Below are 21658 nucleotides of genomic sequence, written 5' to 3'. Positions count from 1 at the left end.
AGATTTGTGCTGGCTACTGTATACAGGCCACCAGGGCACCATACAGACTTTATCAAAGAATTTGCGGACTTTCTATCAGAATTAATATTGACTGCAGATAAAGTACTAATTGTTGGTGATTTTAATATACACATCGATAATGAAAAAGATGCATTGGGATTGGCATTTAAAGACATTGTAAATTCAATTGGAGTTAGACAACACGTGTCAGGACCTACTCATCGTCGTAATCATACTCTAGATCTAATATTATCACATGGAATAGATGTTGATGCCGTTGAAATTCTGCAGCAGAGCGATGACATCTCAGATCATTATCTAGTCTCGTGTAAACTTCATTTAGCCAAAGCTGCAAAGCCGACTCCGTGTTTCAAATATGTGAGACCTATCACTTCTGCCACTAAAGATTGCTTTATTAATAATCTTCCTAATCAGTTTCATCATCTCAGCATCCCAGATAGCTTAGAAGAACTAGATATTACAACAGAAACGTTTAACTCTCTCTTTTCCAGCACTTTAGACACAGTTGCTCCGTTGCGCTTAAAGAAGATTAAAGAAAATAGTCCAACGCCGTGGTACAACGAGCACACTCGGGCACTTAAGAGAGCAGCTAGAAAAATGGAGCGCAACTGGAAGAAAACAAAACTAGAGGTATTTCGCATTTCATGGAAGGAGAGCTCGATTACTTACAGAGAGGCTTTAAAAGCTGCTAGATCTGCTTATTTTTCAAACCTATTAGAAGAAAATAAACATAATCCTAGGTATTTATTTGAAACGGTGGCTAAACTAACGAAAAATAAAGCTTCAAGCACCGAAGTGTCCAAGCAGCACAGCAGTAATGACTTTATGAACTTCTTCACTTATAAGATTGATAATATCAGGGACAAAATTATAACTATGCAACCGTCTACTACAGTATCACATCAGGCAGTGCATTGTAGTCTCCCTGAGGAAAAATTTTATTCATTCGTTGCTATAGGAGAGGAAGAATTTACTAAACTCATTAAATCATCTAAATCGACAACATGTATGTTAGACCCTATACCAACTAAGCTACTGAAAGAGATGCTTCCAGAGGTCCTAGATCCTCTTCTTAATATCATTAATTCATCTTTGTCTCTAGGATACGTACCAAAAAACTTTAAGCTGGCTATGATTAAACCGCTTGTTAAAAAAACGCAACTTGATCCTACAGAATTAGTCAATTACAGGCCGATCTCGAATCTACCTTTTCTGTCAAAGATATTAGAAAAGGCGGTATCCTCACAACTGTGTTCCTTTCTAGAAAGAAATGATATCTGCGAGGATTTCCAGTCCGGATTTAGACCGTACCATAGTACCGAGACAGCTCTCGTTAGAGTCACAAATGATTTGCTCTTATCATCCGATCGTGGTTGTATCTCGCTATTAGTGTTACTCGATCTTAGTGCTGCGTTTGACACCATTGACCACAACGTTCTTTTAAATAGATTAGAACATTATGTTGGCATTACGGGAAATGCACTAGCATGGTTTAAATCATACTTATCTGACCGTTATCAGTTTGTAGCAGTAAATGATGAGATGTCTCATCGATCACAAGTTCAGTATGGCGTACCACAAGGCTCAGTACTAGGACCGCTGCTGTTCACTCTGTACATGCTACCATTAGGAGATATCATTAGGAAACATGGCATTAGCTTTCACTGTTATGCTGATGATACTCAGCTGTATATTTCTTCAAAACCTAACGAAACTTATCAATTCATAAAATTAACGGAATGCATAGCAGATATAAAAAATTGGATGACTCGTAATTTCCTACTTCTAAATTCTGAAAAAACAGAGTTTCTAATTATTGGACAAAAAACTTCCTCACGTAATAACCTAGAATACTGTCTAACACTTGATGGCTGCTCTGTTAAGTCTTCGTCGTCGGTTAGGAACCTGGGTGTGCTCTTTGATACCAATCTTTCATTTGAAAGTCACGTGTCTAGTATCTGTAAAACTGCATTTTTCCATCTTAAAAATATATCTAAATTACGCCATATGCTCTCATTGACAAATGCGGAACAATTAGTTCATGCGTTCATGACCTCAAGGCTAGATTATTGTAATGCTCTACTGGGTGGTTGCCCTGCACGTTTAATAAACAAACTACAGCTGGTCCAAAACGCAGCAGCTCGAGTTCTTACCAGAACCAGGAAGTATGACCATATTAGCCCGGTTCTGTCAAAACTGCATTGGCTCCCTATTAAACATCGCATAAATTTTAAAATATTGCTGATTACTTACAAAGCACTAAATGGTTTAGCTCCGCAGTACTTGAGCGAGCTCTTAACGCATTATAGTCCGTCACGTCTATTGCGATCTCAAAATTCCGGCCAGTTGATAATACCTAGAATATCTAAATCGACTGCTGGCGGTAGATCCTTTTCCTATTTAGCACCAAAACTCTGGAACAGTCTTCCTACCATTGTCCGGGAAGCAGACACACTCTGTCAGTTCAAAGCCAGATTAAAGACACATCTCTTTGACCTAGCATTCACATAATACATTATAGACTTCTATAATTTAATGTTAGGCTGCATAGATTAGGTCAGCCGGAACCGGGAACACTTCCCATAAATCCTGATGTACTCGTTACATCATGAGAAGAATGGCATCTACGCTAATTTTACTGTCTGTGTTTATCCCGAGGTTTTCCTGCAGCCTGCCGGATCCAGGCCGTATCCAGATCTGACGAAGGCCCTTCGCCTGGACCGATGACAACGCAGTGCTGAAGTGCCAACTAGTCTCTCCCTATGGAGGATCCCACTACCACTATACAGATAAGGCGTTGTCGGGAAATTCGTTTCGCGTTCCTACCCCAAAGCAACAAAATAAAATAAAATTCTTTATCAAAATTTATAAGGAAAGACAAGTACTTTGTTTAGGCTTGGCTTGTAGGGAATTCCAAACCTGCGTATATTCAAACGCACATAACTATAGAACCCATTCTAAATGCGCATGTGAACGCCATCAGCGTTTCTCACAGGTTCGCGTTTAAAGTCTGTGTAGAGAGAATGGTGTCGTCTTAGCGGCCCCTAATTTAATAACAAATGATCGTTGCGACGGAAGCAAATCAATCAAAACTAACTTTAGATGGAAAATAACTTAACTCTGCTATAAAGCCAAAACAATCTCTGTTACCTTAAATTATACGCTTATCTCTGTGAAGCTGCTTTGAAACAATCTACGTTGTTAAAAGCGCTATATAAATGAAGATGACTTGACTTGACTTGACAGGACATCTTCAGAGATAGACTGACTTCCAACTGCCACTTGGAGAGCAGATTTAATGGAACGGACCTCTCGCTCCCAGACACCACCAAAATGAGGAGCATTAGGCGGATTGAACTTGAAGAGGATCTGGTAATCTGCTAACTGCTCTTTTAATTGGGAGTCCATAGCTGCAAAGGCTTCTCACAGTTCTCGATCGGCACCACAGAAGTTTGTGACACAATCTAACCTGATCTCCTTTGGTCTGCCATGTCTGGCTATGAATCGTTGAAGTGCAAGCAAGAAAGTATCCACATCCATGGAGTTGAGAAGCTCTATGTGGACAGCTCTCGTTGTGAGACATTTGAAAATTACACCCCAACGTTTCTCAATCCTTCTGCCTATTTTGACATGATACAGCCCAAAACAGTCCACTCCTGTAGAAAAAAATGGGGGACAGAGAAGCCTGAGCCGCTCTGGTGGCAAATCTGCCATTTGTGGTACTTTAGGCTGAGCTCGCCATTGTTGACAGGATTAAAAGTTAAGCTGGTGGTGTTTAATAGCTTGGCGTCCCCGAAAGATCCAGTATTGCTCATCGAAGTCTTTAAACAATATTCGCTTAAATACTGATTCAGGCAAATTATCAGTGCTGGTACTACTCGACCTCAGTGCTGCATTTGACACTGTTGATCATAACATACTTCTTGACAGGCTGGAAAACTGGGTGGGGCTTTCTGGGATAGTCCTAAAATGGTTCAGGTCATACTTAGATGGGAGAGGTTATTATGTGAGTATAGGAGACCATAAGTCTGAGTGGACATCCATGACATGCGGAGTCCCTCAAGGCTCAATTCTTGCGCCACTCCTGTTCAACCTGTATATGCTCCCAATGAGCCAAATAATGAGAAAGAACCAGATCTCTTACCACAGCTATGCAGACGACACACAGCTCTACTTAGCCCTATCGCCTAACGATTACAGCCCCATCCCTGTGCCAATGCATCGATGAAGTCAAAAGTTGGAGGTGTCAAAACTTTCTTCAGTTAAACAAAGACAAAACTGAAGTCATTGCGTTTGGAAACAAAGATGAAGTTCAAGGTGAACGCATACCTTCACTCTAGGGGTCAAACAACTAAAAATCAGGTCAGGAATCTTGGTGTGACACTAGAGTCAGACCTTAGTTTCAGTAGTCATGTCAAAGCAATAACTAAATCAGCATACTATCATCTGAAAAATATTGCAAGAATTAGATGCTTTGTTTCCAGACAAGACTTAGAGAAACTTGTGCATGCTTTCATCACCAGCAGGGTGGATTACTGTAATGGACTCCTCACTGGCCTTCCCAAAAAGACCATAAGACAGTTGCAGCTCATACAGAACGCTGCCGCCAGGATTCTGAGCAGAACCAGAAAATATGATCATATCACACCAGTACTCAGGTCTTTACACTGGCTCCCAGTTAAATTTAGGATTGATTTTAAAGTATTATTACTGGTATATAAATCATTCAATGGCCTAGGACCTCAATACATTGCAGATATGCTCACGGAATATAAACCCAACAGATCACTCAGATCATTAGGATCATATCAGCTAGAAATACCAAGGGTTCACTCTAAGCATGGCGAGTCCGCTTTTAGCTATTATGCTGGAACCAGCTTCCAGAGGAGATCAGATGTGCTCCTACAGTAGTCACTTTCAAACCCAGACTCAAAACACATCTGTTTAGCTATACATTTACTGAATGAGCACTGTGCCAATGTTCGTCCGACTGTTTGTTCTGTACTGTATTTTATTTTTAATTTTTCTAAACTGTTTTAATTATTCTTATTTTTATTATTTTAATTTCTTCTATGTAAAGCACTTTGAATTGCCATTGTGTATGAAATGTGCTATATAAATAAACTTGCCTTGCCTTGCCTTGCCTAATGAGAAGCTTTGTTGCTGGATGCTGTGGATCTAGCACTATCGGATGAATTTGCTCAACATTTGGGCTTTCCAGTCTCTGTAATCGTCCTCCGACTCTTAGTACATTCGTCACTGGATCCCATTCTGGAGCAAGACACATTAGTCGACTGTGGTTTGGAATATGTTTTTGTGTTTTAAGGGCTGCTATTTCCTCAGGAAAGCTCTGAGCTTGACACTCTCTCAATAGGATCAATATCTGCTTCGCGATGATCAAAGAGCCAGGTGTTTGTTAAATCATCTGTCACCTTTTGACATGCTAGTTGAGTTGCCTCCACTAACTCTTTCCATGTGCTGAACTGAATGGCATCCGGAAGGGTTTGATCTGATTGCGTAGTGGTTAGGCAGCAGATAGTGAGACTCTTCAAATCAGGTAACCTTTCTGACCTTGCCTGTTCAGGTCTCTTTGGCCAGTGTTCAGAACTCAGTTTCAGGAATGATGGTCCCTGACTCCAGCGACCAGGCCCAGTAAGACTTGAGAGTGGTTTACCTCTTGTGATATCGTCTGCTGGGTTCTGTTGCGTGTCCACGTACCGGCAAGCACTGCGCTCTGTCAACTCCTGTATTTCTGAGACTCGTGTTCCGACAAAGACTTTGGATCTACAAGAGTCTGACTGTAGCCACTCCAGTTGTAGAATCTGTCCAGAGAATTGTCTGCTGGATTGTGAGAGTGATCTCATCTTTCAGAAGCTTTGCTAACTGTGCTCCAGCTAATGCTGCACATAGTTCCAAGCGAGGCATGGATTGTTGCCTCTTGGGAGCGACTCATGACCAATAACAAAAGAAGTATGGATGACATCTTCTGTGTACTCTACTAAGTAAGCTACTGCCCCATACGCCCTCTCGAATGCATCGCAAAACACATACATACTTCTGTACATCATTAGGAACTGATGAGTAACAGCGAGGAATGGTTATGGCACTAAGATGCTGTAACTCACTTTCCCATGTGTTCCAGGCAGCATGAAGATCCGGAGGTAAGTTTGGGTCATCCCATTCTCTTTTTTTGGACCATACCTGTTGAATGAGCACTTTTGCTCGTGTGGTGAAAGGCACAATGAACCCCAAGGGATCATACTGAGTTGCTAGCACTTGATAGGCTGTTCTCATTTTTAGTGCGGCATGTTCAATGGGACGATAATGGTATCCTAATGTATCGGCAGCACAATTCCTACCTGAAACCCAAAGTTGGCTCCATTGGATCAGTCCTGTACTGCCCAAGCCATTGTTCTGCAGCCAAAGACCTTGCTTCCGTGGGTAGATGCGATATCACTGATGGCTGGTTGCTGGCCCATTGTCTGAGGTCAAATCCACCCTCTGACAGGAGATTGTGCAATTGGTTGGTTGTTAGCTTGGCCTCGGATGCGGTTGGAAAGCTTGCCAGATAGTTGTCCACATAAAAACTCTGTTGCACTGTTTGTAGAGCACCTGGGTAACTCTCTTGATTATTCAGAGCATGCTGTTGCATGGCAAAAATGGCACAACATGGGCTGCTGGTTGTACCAAATGGCAAGACCTGCCATTCATAAACGTCTGGGCAGTTCTCAGAGTGTAAATCTCGCCAGATGAAACGGAGTAGAGGTTTGTCCTCAGGCAACAGGCGAACCTGATGGAACATTCTGCGAATGTCCGCACTTACAGCCACGTGGTGTTGTCTGAATCTCAAAAGGACCCCCAACAATGATGGGCCGAGTGCAGGCCCTGGCAGAAGCTGATCATTCAGAGACAGACCTTGATACCTGAACGAGCAATTGAAAACCAGTCATGGTTTATTATTGTGGCACACCAGGTGGTGGGGAATGTACCAAGCTTCCTCTGACTTGGTAACTTCTTCAGGTTGAAGCATAGTAACATAGCCTGCCTTAATGAGCTTATTAATCTCACCAGTGTTACGACCCTTGGCTCAAGGGAAGCAACAAAAAACAAGGGACACACGAAAACCAAATTATAAGCTCAAAGAAATATTTATTTAATTACAAAATAAGGCAACACTAAATAATAAGATGAAAATCAATTAAAGAAAATAACAATGTTTCTGTATTCATCAGTAAGGTCAGTGTGTAAGGCAAGGTGCAGGTTTGAAATGTAATGTAGTGTTGAAGTGAAAATGAAAAGAGTAACAAAATACAACACAACCAAAGAGTCCAAAACCAAAGCGTCAAAACCAAAGAATGAATTGTCCGGTCAATTGGTGATCTCTTAAACAGCATCCAAGGCACGAACACAGGTGTTTCCAGTAGACTGGCAATCAAGGTGATTAATGGGCTCAGGTGCCAACCGCAATTCACAGAATCAACAGCAGATGTCGTCACACCCCTCCCCATAAGACAGGGACTCCCACAAAGATCCCTGTAACAAAACAAAATTCAGTCATAGGATACACTCAAGTTCAGAACCACAGACAGCTCCCAAAGACACCAAACAGGAATAACACATCAAATCCAGTAGATTAAACTGCATCTGGGGCGCGTGACAGCGCATCAGCTACCACATTTTCCGATCCTCGAATATGTCGAATATCTAGACAGAAGGATTGCAGGAACAAGGACCACCGAACCAACCTCTGATTCGGACACTGCAAAGAATTCAAAAAAGTTAATGGATTATGATCCGTGTAGATCACAATAGGTGCACTCGAGCTGAGGTAAACCGCAAAATGCTGCAATGCCCAAATAAGGGCTAATGCTTCCTTCTCAACAACAGAATAATTACATTGATATGTGTTAAACTTCCGCGAAAAGAAACTGACTGGATGGTATACTCCGTCCCCATTAGACTGCTGCAGGACAGCTCCAGCTCCCACATTACTGGCATCGACGTGCAACGTGAAAGGTTTGTCAAAGCACGGAGCCATAAGCACGGGCGCTGAACACAGCAAAGATTTCACATTCTCAAAAGCCAATTCACAAGGGTTAGACCAGATAAACTTTGTCTTTCCCTTTAACAAGTCTGTAAGCGGTGCCACCACAGTAGAGAAATTTCGACAAAAAGACCGATAGTATCCGACCAGCCCTAAAAACCTCATAAGCTCTTTCTTTGTTGTTGGTGAAGGAAAGTTCTGAACAGCCTGCACTTTAGCCTGTATCGGACGCACTTGACCGTTCCCCACCACCTTCCCGAGATATGTCACTGTCGCCTTCGCAAACTCGCATTTGGCCAAGTTCACTGTAAGTCGAGCATCAGCCAAACGTCTCAACGCCGAACGCAAACGTTTTAAATGAGACTCCCAACTGTCACTAAAAACTACCAAGTCGTCCAAATAGACGGCACAACCCTCAAGACCACAAATTACTCGGTTCATGAGGCGTTGAAAAGTCGCCGGAGCGTTTCTCAGGCCAAAACTCATGACCTGATATGAATGTAACCCTGACGGAGTGACAAAAGATGAAATTTCTTGCGCTCTCTTGGTTAAAGGCACTTGCCAATAGCCCTTCAGCAAGTCAAACTTGCTGACAAACTTGGCTGAACCAACCTGGTCCACACAGTCTTCGACGCGGGGCAGAGGGAAGCAGTCTGGTTTTGTTAAAGCATTAACTTTGCGAAAATCCGTACAAAATCTCACAGTACCATCCGACTTTCCAACTAAAATACACGGGGAAGCCCAATCAGAAAATGAAGGTACTGCAATATTGTGGTCCTGCATATACTTAATTTCCCTCTCCATCAATTCCCGTTTCTCAGGCGCAACACGATAAAAACGCTGCTTAATAGGCTTTGCGTCCCCCACATCGATATCATGTTCAACCCAATCAGTACGCGATGGTGCATCACCAAATAATTCAGGAAAACTACGTAATAAATCACATAACTCCTGACATCTTACAGGAGATAAATGACGGAGAGTAAACTCTAAGTTGTGCAATGACTCAGAATTATTCAAACGACCCCGGAAAACACAATCATCGGGCGAAATGGTCTCCTCCTCCTCACCCACCAAACTCACATTACCCCCACCGATGGAAACGGCCGAAAGTGCTGAATGCAAAGATGTCGAATTTTCTTTTTCATAATAGGGTTTTAATAGATTTACATGGCACCGTTTAACTGACTTTTTCCGCAATGGCATTGAGACTTCATAATTTTCATCAGTCAATTTCCGTTTTACAACAAATGGGCCATCAAATTTGGCTTCAAAAGGAGAAGATACCATCGGTCGTAAGACAAGAACTTGATCACCTGGTACAAACACTCGACGTTCAACCGTACGATCATACAATCGTTTCATGTTTTTCTGATGTTTTTCGAGACTTAATTTTGCTAGTTCTCTAGCCTGGATGAGTCTGTTTTTAAACCCCAAAACATATGACACCAAGTTTTTAGGAGGCTCTACAGCTTTACCAACCTGCTGAAATACGGACAACAGTCCACGAACATTATGGCCAAAGACCAAGTCGTTAGGGCTGAAACCCATACTTTCCTGCACCACTTCACGTGCGGCTAACATCATCCAAGGTAAACCCTCTTCCCAATCTCTATCCAGCTGCACACAGTACGCACGGAGAAGTGACTTTAACGACTGATGGAATCTCTCCAATGCACCCTGACTTTGTGCATGAAACGCAGTAGATTGATTATGCTTAATGTGCAGCTGTTTTAACACTTGCTGGAAGAGATGCGAAGTAAGATTTGAACCTTGATCACTCTGGATGATTTTCGGAATTCCGAAGACAGATATAAACTGGGTTAGAGCTTTCACAACAGAACGAGATGTAATTGTACGTAGTGGATATGCAGCAGGGAAACATGTGTTCAAACACATCACAGTAAACAAATAACCACTACCAGACTTCGAACGGGGAAGTGGCCCTACACAATCAACAACAAGATGCTCGAACGGTTCACCAGTAGCCTGAATTGGTTTCAACAGAGCAGGTTTCAATACCTGATTCGGCTTACTGGTTAACTGGCAGGTTTTACATCTCTTAATATAAACAGAGACATCTCGTTTTAAACGCGGCCAAAAAAAATATCGCAACAGGCGATCGTAAGTCTTACGCACCCCCTGGTGACCTAATTGATCATGCGCAATTTCGATCATCATTTGTCGAAAATTAGTAGGAACAACTACTTGAAAAACAGGATCCCCAACAAAATCTTTGTGAGGACTCCATTTTCTCAACAACACTCCATTGTGAACGAAATATCCACGGGCAACATTGCACTCCTCTACTGGAAGAACAGCACTCTGGAAGAGTTAATCCAAAGAGGAGTCAGTTCGCTGTTCCTTTCCTAAATCCTCTGCAGAAACAGGAAAAGACAAAGCAGACAAGTCAGGCATAAACAACTTAGAACAGCCTTTATCAGATTGAATCTCTTTTTGATCACACACTTCATCATTGGCACGTTTCATTGCACGAGTCACAACACATGATGAATCCTGGCACAAAACACTCAGTTCAGTCTCAATTTTATTAGCAGTGATCACTATGGGAAACAGTGAAGTATCAGCCCACACACGTTCACCTACCAGTCCATTACCCAAAATAATATGGACCCCCTCAACTGGCAAAGCTGGTCGTACTCCCACTACAACCTCACCTTGAATCAAATCAGACTGAAGCCTTACCTTATGAAGAGGCACAGACAGAGTATTCAGTCCTATTCCACGAATTAAAACACTCTCACCAGTATGAGACTGCAAAGAAAAAGGCAAAACTGATTCCAAAATAAATGAATCCATTGCGCCAGTATCCCGCAAGATTTTAACGGGAATTTCCTCTTTCTCTCCAACCAGAGATACACGCCCTTCTGTAATAAAAGGTGAGTAAGAAGAGAAATCAACATCAAGTTTTTGACTTTCAACGATTTCACTCCCTGCCAACAGGACTGGTGCTGCAAGAGCAGAAGGCTTAGCTTGTGAACTTTGTGCATTACTTTGGGATTTATTTTTAAGGACCGGACAATCTACTTTCCAATGTCCTTTCTCATGACAGTAATTGCAAATCTTGCTTGGATCAAATTTTCCTGTGAAAACACGATTATACGTAGACGGAGACTTTACATACTGAACATCACGAGCATGCCAATCAACAAAAGTGGTTTTGTGCGTCAGTACAAAATCATCGGCCAACATAGCCGCTTCCTCTGGCGTTTTAACATTATGCTCACTGATAAACATAGCAATACGGCTCGGAACTGAATTTTTTAATTGTTCCAACACCATCAAATGAACTAAATCCTCCAATGTTTTAATGTCTAATGCCTTACACCAATGATTAAAGTGTCTTCTCAGATTACGCACAAATTCTAAGTTTGTTTGCAACTCGTCTTTTTTCTGCAATCGAAAGTGCTGTCTGTATGCTTCGGGTACACATTCATATGCCTTTAAAATGAGAGATTTAACTGTACCATAATCTTTACAATCATCAACGGACAACGAAGTGAACGCTACTTGTGCTTTCCCAGTTAACACACACTGCAGCAGTGCAACACGATTCTCATCTGACCAGTTCCTTAATTCTGCCATGCGTTCAAATAGAGTAAAGAAAGTATCAGGATCTTCCTCATTGAATTTGGGAACAAGTTTAAGATTAGAAGTGATCGAAAAAAACACACTCTGCTCCTGACCAGAACTAGAAAGCTTACCTTCTTTCATCAGGTTGAGCTTGAGAAATTCCAAATCCAATTTTGCCTTTTCTAATTCCACTTTACCCTCTTCAGAACGCAGTTTTAACCTCTCGTGATCCATCTGTAAAAGTAGCAGCTCTTTTTGTTGTTCAAAAGACAAATTACTTTTTAATTCAGATGCAACTGGTACATATTCCTTCATCTCAGTGTCTAATAAACCTTTTTCAATTAACTCAATTTTCAAAGCTATTTTAACATTTTCTTTGAGCCTTTTATCTTTAATCACAATTTCATAACGTTCGGCAATACTTAATAATTGCTCTTTAGTACACCTGTCCAAAAATTCATGCGACGGTGAACTAACAAACGCATCAATATCAGCCATGCTAAAAATCACCAGAATAATTGAATTAGTACAGTGCAATCAAATAACGAGAGTTTTCCCTCTACCTACTTTTCCAATACCTCTACCTAACTCAACCCTAGTCTTCATGCGATTACCGGTGGGGGGTATTTATGCACTGTAGCCCGCTGGGTGAAAAACGCAACTGGTCAAACCAGCGACGCCTTCAACACCACGGATGTGCTCCCGAGATAATTACTTCTACCCACTTTCACCGCAACACTACAGAAAAATAACAAATCCGACACGTCTCAAAAGAAACATGCCGCTATACCTATCAGAGAAAACTCACGTTCAAAAAAACAATATTGCACATGTACTTACCAACTGGTGAATTCACACGGTGAACTAATTGACTTCGGTACAAACAAATTTTCGCATGTCCAAAAAAAAAATTTGTTTTAATAAATCAATTATCAAACTATACGAAAACAAAACTTTAACGCAATCAAATAACCTAAATAAGGACGAGCCCCCAATTTGTTACGACCCTTGGCTCAAGGGAAGCAACAAAAAACAAGGGACACACGAAAACCAAATTATAAGCTCAAAGAAATATTTATTTAATTACAAAATAAGGCAACACTAAATAATAAGATGAAAATCAATTAAAGAAAATAACAATGTTTCTGTATTCATCAGTAAGGTCAGTGTGTAAGGCAAGGTGCAGGTTTGAAATGTAATGTAGTGTTGAAGTGAAAATGAAAAGAGTAACAAAATACAACACAACCAAAGAGTCCAAAACCAAAGCGTCAAAACCAAAGAATGAATTGTCCGGTCAATTGGTGATCTCTTAAACAGCATCCAAGGCACGAACACAGGTGTTTCCAGTAGACTGGCAATCAAGGTGATTAATGGGCTCAGGTGCCAACCGCAATTCACAGAATCAACAGCAGATGTCGTCACACCAGAGTATACAACAGCTTTCTCTTGGTCTCTCTGAAGCTTCTTCTATGTGCTCCTCAGACTAGGCATAACTGATTGCATCGTACTTATGAGTTTTGGAGCACCAGGTCGGCGGAGCAGCGGGGTGGCATAACGTTGAACTTCTTCAAACTTAATCCTCTGTGTTCGGCATTCAAGAAGTTGAATTGCCTCTTGGTCTTCCTTGGATCGAACCACCAGTTTTTCATTCCGATAAGGCAGGACATCAAGTTGCCATAACTTCTCAACATTACGACAGAGCAAGTCATTGGGACAAACAGTCCACACGAAAAGACACTGCTGCACTGAGTTGTGACTTGGTGTGCCCTCCTCGGCTCCTTGTAGGGCCCACCCCAGAGCTGTGTGCACGGCAACTGGACCACCTTTAGGTCCCTGGCGGACTGGCCTATCCACTGTGAGAAGATGGACATTGTCTGATCCAATCAGTACCAGTGAACGCACATTATGTGTAACTGTCCGTTTGGAGTTATTTAAAAGGTCTTGATTAATGAGTGTAAATGCATATTTTGTGTATTTATAAAGGATGTTTTTATTGAGATTGTGGTGTAGATATGAACACTTCACTCAGCGCGGGCACCAGTGACTTCCACCAGTGGGCAGTATAGTTTCTCCCACTGGTATAACCCTAAATAAACCTGTGCTTACGAGTTACAGCTGTGGCAAACTCACAAACAAAGTAAGAGCGAACAGAAGGGAGCACACAGCAAAGACGCCAAATTTAGGAACGCTAAGGAACAAAGGAAATCGGCAGGTTTTGGTTTAACGCCCTTGGGAAGCGGAACGAGGTATGTGTAGTTGTTTATATGTGGGCGCTGCGGGAGTGAGGTGTTCATGTTTATTGTTGTAAGTTATTGGAGCTATGTATTGACAAAGAGCCATTTCGCTTTGATAAGTTGATCTGTGTGTAATTTAAAGGTTATGGTCTAGTGAAATATAGATTTTGGTGGAAAATGATGATTGTTTATGTGGTGTATTCATTTAGGTTTATTGTTTGAGTATGTTTGATGTTGCTAAGGAAATGTGTATGAAAGTACTTATGTTTGTATTTATCTGTATATTTTTATAGTTTTCACGGTGTATTACGGATAACGGAAAAGGAAATAAAGAAACCGTAAAGACATCAGTCGAGACTCTCTACATCTTGCTTATACCCACCGGGGGCAGTTATATTATGGAATGACTGTCACGGAAGCTTTCTGAGGTGAATGTACCGTATATATAATGCGCTTTTCTCAGACCCAAAGCGCATACAGTAAAAATAAATACAGCAAGAGCAATAAAAACAATTAAGAAAAAGCAGCCTTGAACAAATGTGTCTTAATCAACCCTTTGAACTGTCCCAACGTTGGCGCACTTTTGATTGTAGAAGGAAGTAGATTCCATAGCTTGGGGGCTTTGCAGGAAAAAGCTCTTTCCCCCATGGTCTTGAGCTTACACAAAGGCTGATGTAATAAGAGAGAATTTGCAGAACGGAGAGAATGTGATGGAGTATAAGGGCTAATAAGATCACATAGGTACTCTGGAGCAATCCCATGTAGTGCCTTGTATGTTAGAATGAAAATTTTTAAATCAATTCTCGCCTTTACGGGAAGCCAGTGCAGCTGTATAGCCCGTGATGATCCAACAAACAGTACAACAAGCACATCAGAGAGTCCATGCGCCCACACACAATCGTGGACACACTCTAGATTTAAGTCAAGTCAAGTCAAGTCAAGTTTATTTATATAGCGCTTTTCACAACATAGGTTGTATCAAAGCAGCTTCACAGTAATAAATTAAAACAATACATCAATGTTTGTTTCTAATGGAACGTCCATGTTTGGTAATGCTGATCAATAGTATCGTTGATTGATTAGTTAAATTAAATATCCAAATATCCCCAACTTATCAGTAAGGGTCTAAACATTTCATTGAATGATATTAAGGATGTCGCACTCTCTGATCATTACTGTATTTTCTTTGATATATTGATCTCTCCTGCCATTGAAGTTAGATCTGTGTCTGTCAAGAAGAGATGCCTAAATGAGAACACTAGTGTACTATTTATGAAGGCCATATCCCTAAGACCGAGCATATCTGCTGACTCGGTTGATTCTCTCCTTGATTCTTTTAACTCGAAGGTTAAAAGTGTAATTGATGATATTGCTCCTGTGAAAGTCAGGAAGAATGGTAAACAAAAAGCACCTTGGAGAAACTCAACAGCAGTGCAAATTATGAAAAGACAATGCAGAAAATCAGAGCGCATGTGGCGAAAGACAAAACTTGTAATCCACTATAACATCTATAAAGACACCATTCGTGCTTTCAATATGGAACTAGGCAAAGCTAGACAGACTTTCTTCTCCAATATCATAAACAGAAACCTAAATAATACTCGAAATCTCTTCGCTACTGTCGACAGACTAACAAATCCCCCAAGCCAGATTCCCAGTGAAATGCTCTCCGACAGCAAGTGTAGTGAGTTTGCTACCTTTTTCTCTGAGAAAATCAATAATATTAGAAAGGTGATCAGCACATCCTTGAGTTGCGCTGGGGTCAGTCAGATCAGACTACAACCTGAGAAAGTAGTTACTATGTCTGATTTTGAAGAAATTGATGGCAAAATTCTGAAAGAAACCGTTCAGCACCTTAAAACATCAACCTGTGCTCTTGACACACTTCCCACATCTTTTTTTAAAAGTGTGTTAGACTGTCTAGAAGCAGATCTCCTAGAAGTGGTAAATGCCTCACTTCTCTCTGGGAGTTTTCCATACTCCCTGAAAACTGCTGTTGTCAAACCCCTCCTGAAAAAGAGCAATCTGGATAAGACCATATTAAGCAACTATAGACCGATCTCAAATCTTCCTTTCACAGGCAAAATCATTGAAAAAGTTGTCTTCAATTAGCTGAACAAATTCTTAAACTCAAATGGATACTTTGATAATTTTCAATCTGGCTTCCGACCGCACCACAGCACAGAGACAGCGCTCATAAAGATAATAAACGATATTCGCTTAAATACTGATTCAGGCAAATTATCAGTGCTGGTACTACTCGACCTCAGTGCTGCATTTGACACTGTCGATCATAACATACTTCTTGACAGGCTGGAAAACTGGGTGGGGCTTTCTGGGATAGTCCTAAAATGGTTCAGGTCATACTTAGATGGGAGAGGTTATTATGTGAGTATAGGAGACCATAAGTCTGAGTGGACGCCCATGACATGCGGAGTCCCTCAAGGCTCAATTCTTGCGCCACTCCTGTTCAATCTGTATATGCTCCCAATGAGCCAAATAATGAGAAAGAACCAAATCTCTTACCACAGCTATGCAGACGACACACAGCTCTACTTAGCCCTATCGCCTAACGATTACAGCCCCATTGACTCCCTGTGCCAATGCATTGATGAAGTCAACAGTTGGATGTGTCAAAACTTTCTTCAGTTAAACAAAGACAAAACTGAAGTCATTGTGTTTGGAAACAAAGATGAAGTTCTCAAGGTAAACGCATACCTTCACTCTAGGGGTCAAACAACTAAACATCAGGTCAAGAATCTTGGTGTGACACTAGAGTCAGACATTAGTTTCAGTAGTCATGTCAAAGCAATAACTAAATCAGCATACTATCATCTGAAAAATATTGCAAGAATTAGATGCTTTGTTTCCAGTCAAGACTTAAAAAAACTAGTGCATGCTTTCATCACCAGCAGGGTGGATTATTGTAATGGACTCCTCACTGGCCTTCCCAAAAAGACCATAAGACAGTTGCAGCTCATACAGAACGCTGCCGCCAGGATTCTGAGCAGAACCAGAACATATGAACATATCACACCAGTCCTCAGGTCTTTACACTGGCTCCCAGTTAAATTTAGGATTGATTTTAAAGTATTATTACTGGTATATAAATCATTCAATGGCCTAGGACCTCAATACATTGCAGATATGCTCACGGAATACAAACCCAACAGATTACTCAGATCATTAGGATCACATCAGCTAGAAGTTCCAAGAGTTCACTCTAAGCAAGGAGAGTCTGCTTTAGCTATTATGCTGGAACAGCTTCCAGAGGAGATCAGATGTGCTCCTACAGTAGTCACTTTCAAATCCAGACTCAAAACACTTCTGTTTAGCTATACATTTAATGAATGAGCACTGTGTCACTGTTTGTCCGACTGTTTATACTGTGTCTTATTTTAGTCTTTATTCTAAACTGTTTTAATTATTTTTAGTTCTTTCTTGTTTCTTTATTTTAAACTGTTCTTTATTCTAAACTGTTTTAATTATTTTTAGTTCTTTCTCGTTTCTTTATTTTAAACTGTTTTGTATATTCTTATTTCTTCTGATTAATTTTAATAGTATGTAAAGCACTTTGAATTACCATTGTGTATGAAATGTGCTATATAAATAAACTTGCCTTGCCTTGCCTTGCCTTGTGGTGTGCAGCGCGTGTTTGAACCCAAAATTGTCAGATGTAGGCGCGCGGCCACGGCTTTTCTCAAGTAGCTTAGTGGAAGAGTTTTGTGCAGCATTTAGTGCAAATATTTTTTAATCAGGTAATACATATTATTTATCAGTGTGTTATACCCGAATAAATAATAATGAAAAAAGTTCAAAAGTCGGACTGTAAGCGAATGAGACTTAGGCTACAGGAGAGCATGATTGCTATTCACACCCTTATTAAAATGGCTGTAATAATGTGTTACCACAATAGTACTTGATATGTTTAAAATGATTTAATTGGTATATGTCTGCTAGGTGTTAAATTAAAATTCAACATTAAAATTCGTCTAAACCTGTTATTCATTTTTTTCTATTTTTGATCTGAGCGCACAATCAGAAAATCGGAAAACGAGTCGTTATTCGTTTTTTCATTTTAGTTCAGGAAATAAATAATGGAAAAACAACTCAGATTTCTTCACTGAGAAAATAGAAAGCATCAGAAACGCAATTGTAAATGTACAATCTTCAATGGTGTCTTATGATTCAGCCTCAATTATCACCCCGCAAGAACAATTACAGTGCTTTACAACTATAGGACAGGAAGAGATAATAAACTTATCACTTCATCTAAACCAACAACATGTTTATTAGATCCAATACCCACAAAACTACTGAAAGAAGTGTTATCTGTAGTGGAAGAGCCTCTCCTCAATATTATTAACTCGTCTTTATCTTTAGGTCATGTTCCAAGAACATTTAAACTGGCAGTTATAAAACCTCTCATTAAGAAACCACAATTAGATCATAATAATCTAGCAAATTACAGACCCATTTCAAATCTACCTTTTACGTCTAAAATACTAGAAAAAGTTGTGTCTGCCCAACTGGGCTCTTTCTTGCAAGAAAATGATATCTATGAAAAGTTTCAGTCTGGATTCAGGCCGCACCATAGCACTGAAACTGCGCTTGTTAAAATTACAAATGATTTACTTTTAGCTTCTGACCAAGGCTGTATCTCAATACTAGTTTTACTTGATCTTAGTGCTGCGTTCGATACTATAGATCATACAATACTCTTAGATCGACTACAAAATTATACTGGTGTTCAAGGACAAGCATTAAGCTGGTTTAGATCGTATTTATCTGACCGCTACCATTTTGTTTATTTAAATGGAGAAAAATCGATCATAACTCCAGTAAACTATGGAGTGCCGCAGGGATCTGTGTTGGGCCCTCTGTTATTCTCAATATATATGCTGCCACTTGGAAATATTATAAGGAAACATGGAATTAGTTTCCATTGTTATGCCGATGACACTCAAATCTATATTTCATCACGGCCGGATGAAAATGCTAAATTATCCAAATTGACAGAGTGTGTTAAAGATATAAAAGATTGGATGACGCGCAATTTTCTTTTATTAAATCCAGACAAGACAGAGGTACTAATCATCGGTTCAAAAAACCGCCCACAAAACCTCTCACAATACAACTTTAACATCGTAGGATGTCCTGTTACTTCATCCTCTACAGTAAAAGACCTGGGTGTTATATTAGACTGTAACCTGTCTTTTGAAAATCATATTTCATATGTTACAAGAACAGCCTTTTTCCACCTTAGAAACATTGCTAAGCTACGTAACATGCTATCAGTTTCTGATGCAGAAAAGTTAGTTCATGCATTCATGACCTCGAGATTAGATTACTGTAATGCTTTATTAGCTGGTTGTCCTGCATCCTCAATAAACAAGCTACAGTTAGTCCAAAATGCCGCCGCTAGAGTTCTTACTAGATCAAGAAAATATGATCATATAACACCAATTTTATCATCACTACATTGGTTACCTATAAAGTCCCGTATTAATTACAAGGTATTGCTACTGACTTATAAAGCCCTAAACGGCTTAGCTCCAGTCTATTTAACGGATCTTCTATCGCCCTATAATCCATCGCGCTCTTTAAGGTCACTAAATTCGAGGCTTTTGGTCATACCTAGGATATCCAGATCAACCAAAGGAGGGAGAGCATTTTCACATTTAGCTCCAAAACTCTGGAATAGTCTTCCTGATACTGTTCGTTGCTCAGACTCGCTCTCCCAGTTTAAAACTAGATTAAAGACGCATCTCTTCAGCCAGGCATTCATATAATACTTTTAATCTTACAGTTAAATCCGACCTCTAGTTCATAAACGCCAGAGGAGAACTGGCCCCCGACTGAGCCTGGGTTCTCCCAAGGTTTTTTTTTCTCCATTAGGTCCTGATGGAGTTTTTCGGTTCCTTGCCACTGTTGCCTTTGGCTTGCTCAGTTGGGGATATTTTGGGGATATTTAATTTAATTTTATCAATCAATAAATTTCACTAGAAACAAACCTTGTTGTATTATTTTAATTTAATACTGTGAAGCTGCTTTGATACAATCTGTATTGTGAAAAGCGCTATATAAATAAACTTGACTTGACTTGACTTGACAATAAAAAGGTTGTGAAACATTTTTACATGCATATTTCTTGGACACATGACACCTAGGGAATGAGACCCTTTATCAAGAATGCCTTATCATTCCTTATCAGTTCTCACCAAAAAACCTAAGGCCACCCTTTTCCATGGGGACTGACAAAAATGCAACGGTATTACTCAATCACAGTAGTGGGCATTTACATTGAAGTCTTAAATGAGTCACAAGTCTTAAAGTGTTTAAATCAAAGTGCTAAAATCAGGGTAGAAAATGAAGAAAATGAATGATATAAATGATGACAGGTTTGAAGTAATTCTACTAACATTATAAGAACAACATAAAAATTGATGCATAAAAATTGTAAACTAGCAAATTTTAATTTCTCCGATAATGTGATAAAGTGGATGAAGTCCTATCTTGAGGGCAGAGTTCAGTGTGTAAGGGTGGGTAGTGAAATATCATCCTTCCTGAGCAATGAAATGGGTGTGCCTCAGGGATCCATCCTGGGTCCTCTCCTGTTCAGCTTATATATAAATGATTTACCATCGATCTGCACAGGGTGTGAAGTTCAGATGTATGCAGATGATACTGTGATATATGTCCATGCAAGAACCAAAGAACAACATAAAAATTGATGCATGATCTCATGATGTCTTAGACAAGCTGGCTCACCAGATCCTCCTGTGGGCCCAGGGGAAGCTTCTTTCATTGAGGGCAATACTTATCCCAGGGTATCTAAATCAGGGGCAGACATCCTGTCGAGGCAGGGGCCGAGGCCTGGGGAATGGAGACTCCACCCCGAGGTAGTGGAGCTCCTGTGGAAGAACTTCGGTCGTGCCGAGGTAGACCTGTTCGCTTCCAGGGAGACATCACACTGTCCACTGTGGTTCTCTCTAAGCCATCCAGCCCCTCTGGGGTTGGACGCTATGGTGCAGGCGTGGCCGAGGTCATGTCTGTACGCATTTCCCCCAATTGCTCTGCTCCCAGGAGTTCTGGAAAGGGTTCGCCGGGACGGGGTCAGCCTATGGTTGGTAGCCCCATCAGAGGGGACATTCCCGCAGCGTTTCGACGCAGCGTCTCGTTCCCTCTTCAGGGAACTAGGGTAACATACATAACCGAGACGTTTTCCCCAGAGTCTCCCACATGTCACACATTAAATTAAGAAAAATTATTCAGAAAGAACCTAAACAAAACAATTCTTTTTTTGTGACAATAAACCCAATATCTCCCTCTGAATTGAAAACAATGGATATCATTAATTTATATCACTTAATTATGCAAAAGTATCTTACAAATTATTTATTTAGCATCAAGTGAAATGTGAAATGTGAATGATCAATATTAGTGATGGGTCGTTCGCGAATGAGCCGGATCTAAGATCCGGCTCTTGTAGGTGAACGTCGGGAGCTGGCTCGCATGTCTGAAGAGCCGACTCTATTTTAAAAAATATAACCTATAGAAATTAAATCATTATGTAGGCTAATAATGAAATAATGAATGATTTTAATTGTATTTAAAATAATTGACTAATTCAAAGACCAACAAAAAAATAATTATATAGGCCTAAAGGCGCACACACATTTGTTTTGACTGTCTGATCAGCCTCACATTCTGTTCCTGTCAATCATACACGCGATGTCAACCAATTAAACTGCATGAGGGAGGG

General features: G+C 40.4%; 1 protein-coding gene across 1 annotated transcript in view; it reads left to right on the top strand.

Moving 5' to 3' along the window:
• Window positions 1–20776: 20776 nt before the first annotated feature.
• The window catches only part of LOC307166563 (polyunsaturated fatty acid lipoxygenase ALOX15B-like), a gene marked incomplete at both ends in the record, with an annotated part of 30304 nt that continues 29422 nt past the window's right edge, over window positions 20777–21658 (top strand). Inside the window, one exon of the mRNA XM_079885008.1 lies at window positions 20777–20943. Coding sequence (XP_079741134.1) covers window positions 20777–20943 — 167 coding nt within the window. The remainder of the gene's footprint in view (window positions 20944–21658) is intronic.

Source organism: Squalius cephalus (genome assembly GCF_949319135.1).
Source record: "Squalius cephalus genome assembly, chromosome: 1".
In the NCBI taxonomy this organism is placed as follows: domain Eukaryota; kingdom Metazoa; phylum Chordata; class Actinopteri; order Cypriniformes; family Leuciscidae; genus Squalius; species Squalius cephalus.
This window is presented reverse-complemented; position numbering and strand designations above follow the sequence as displayed.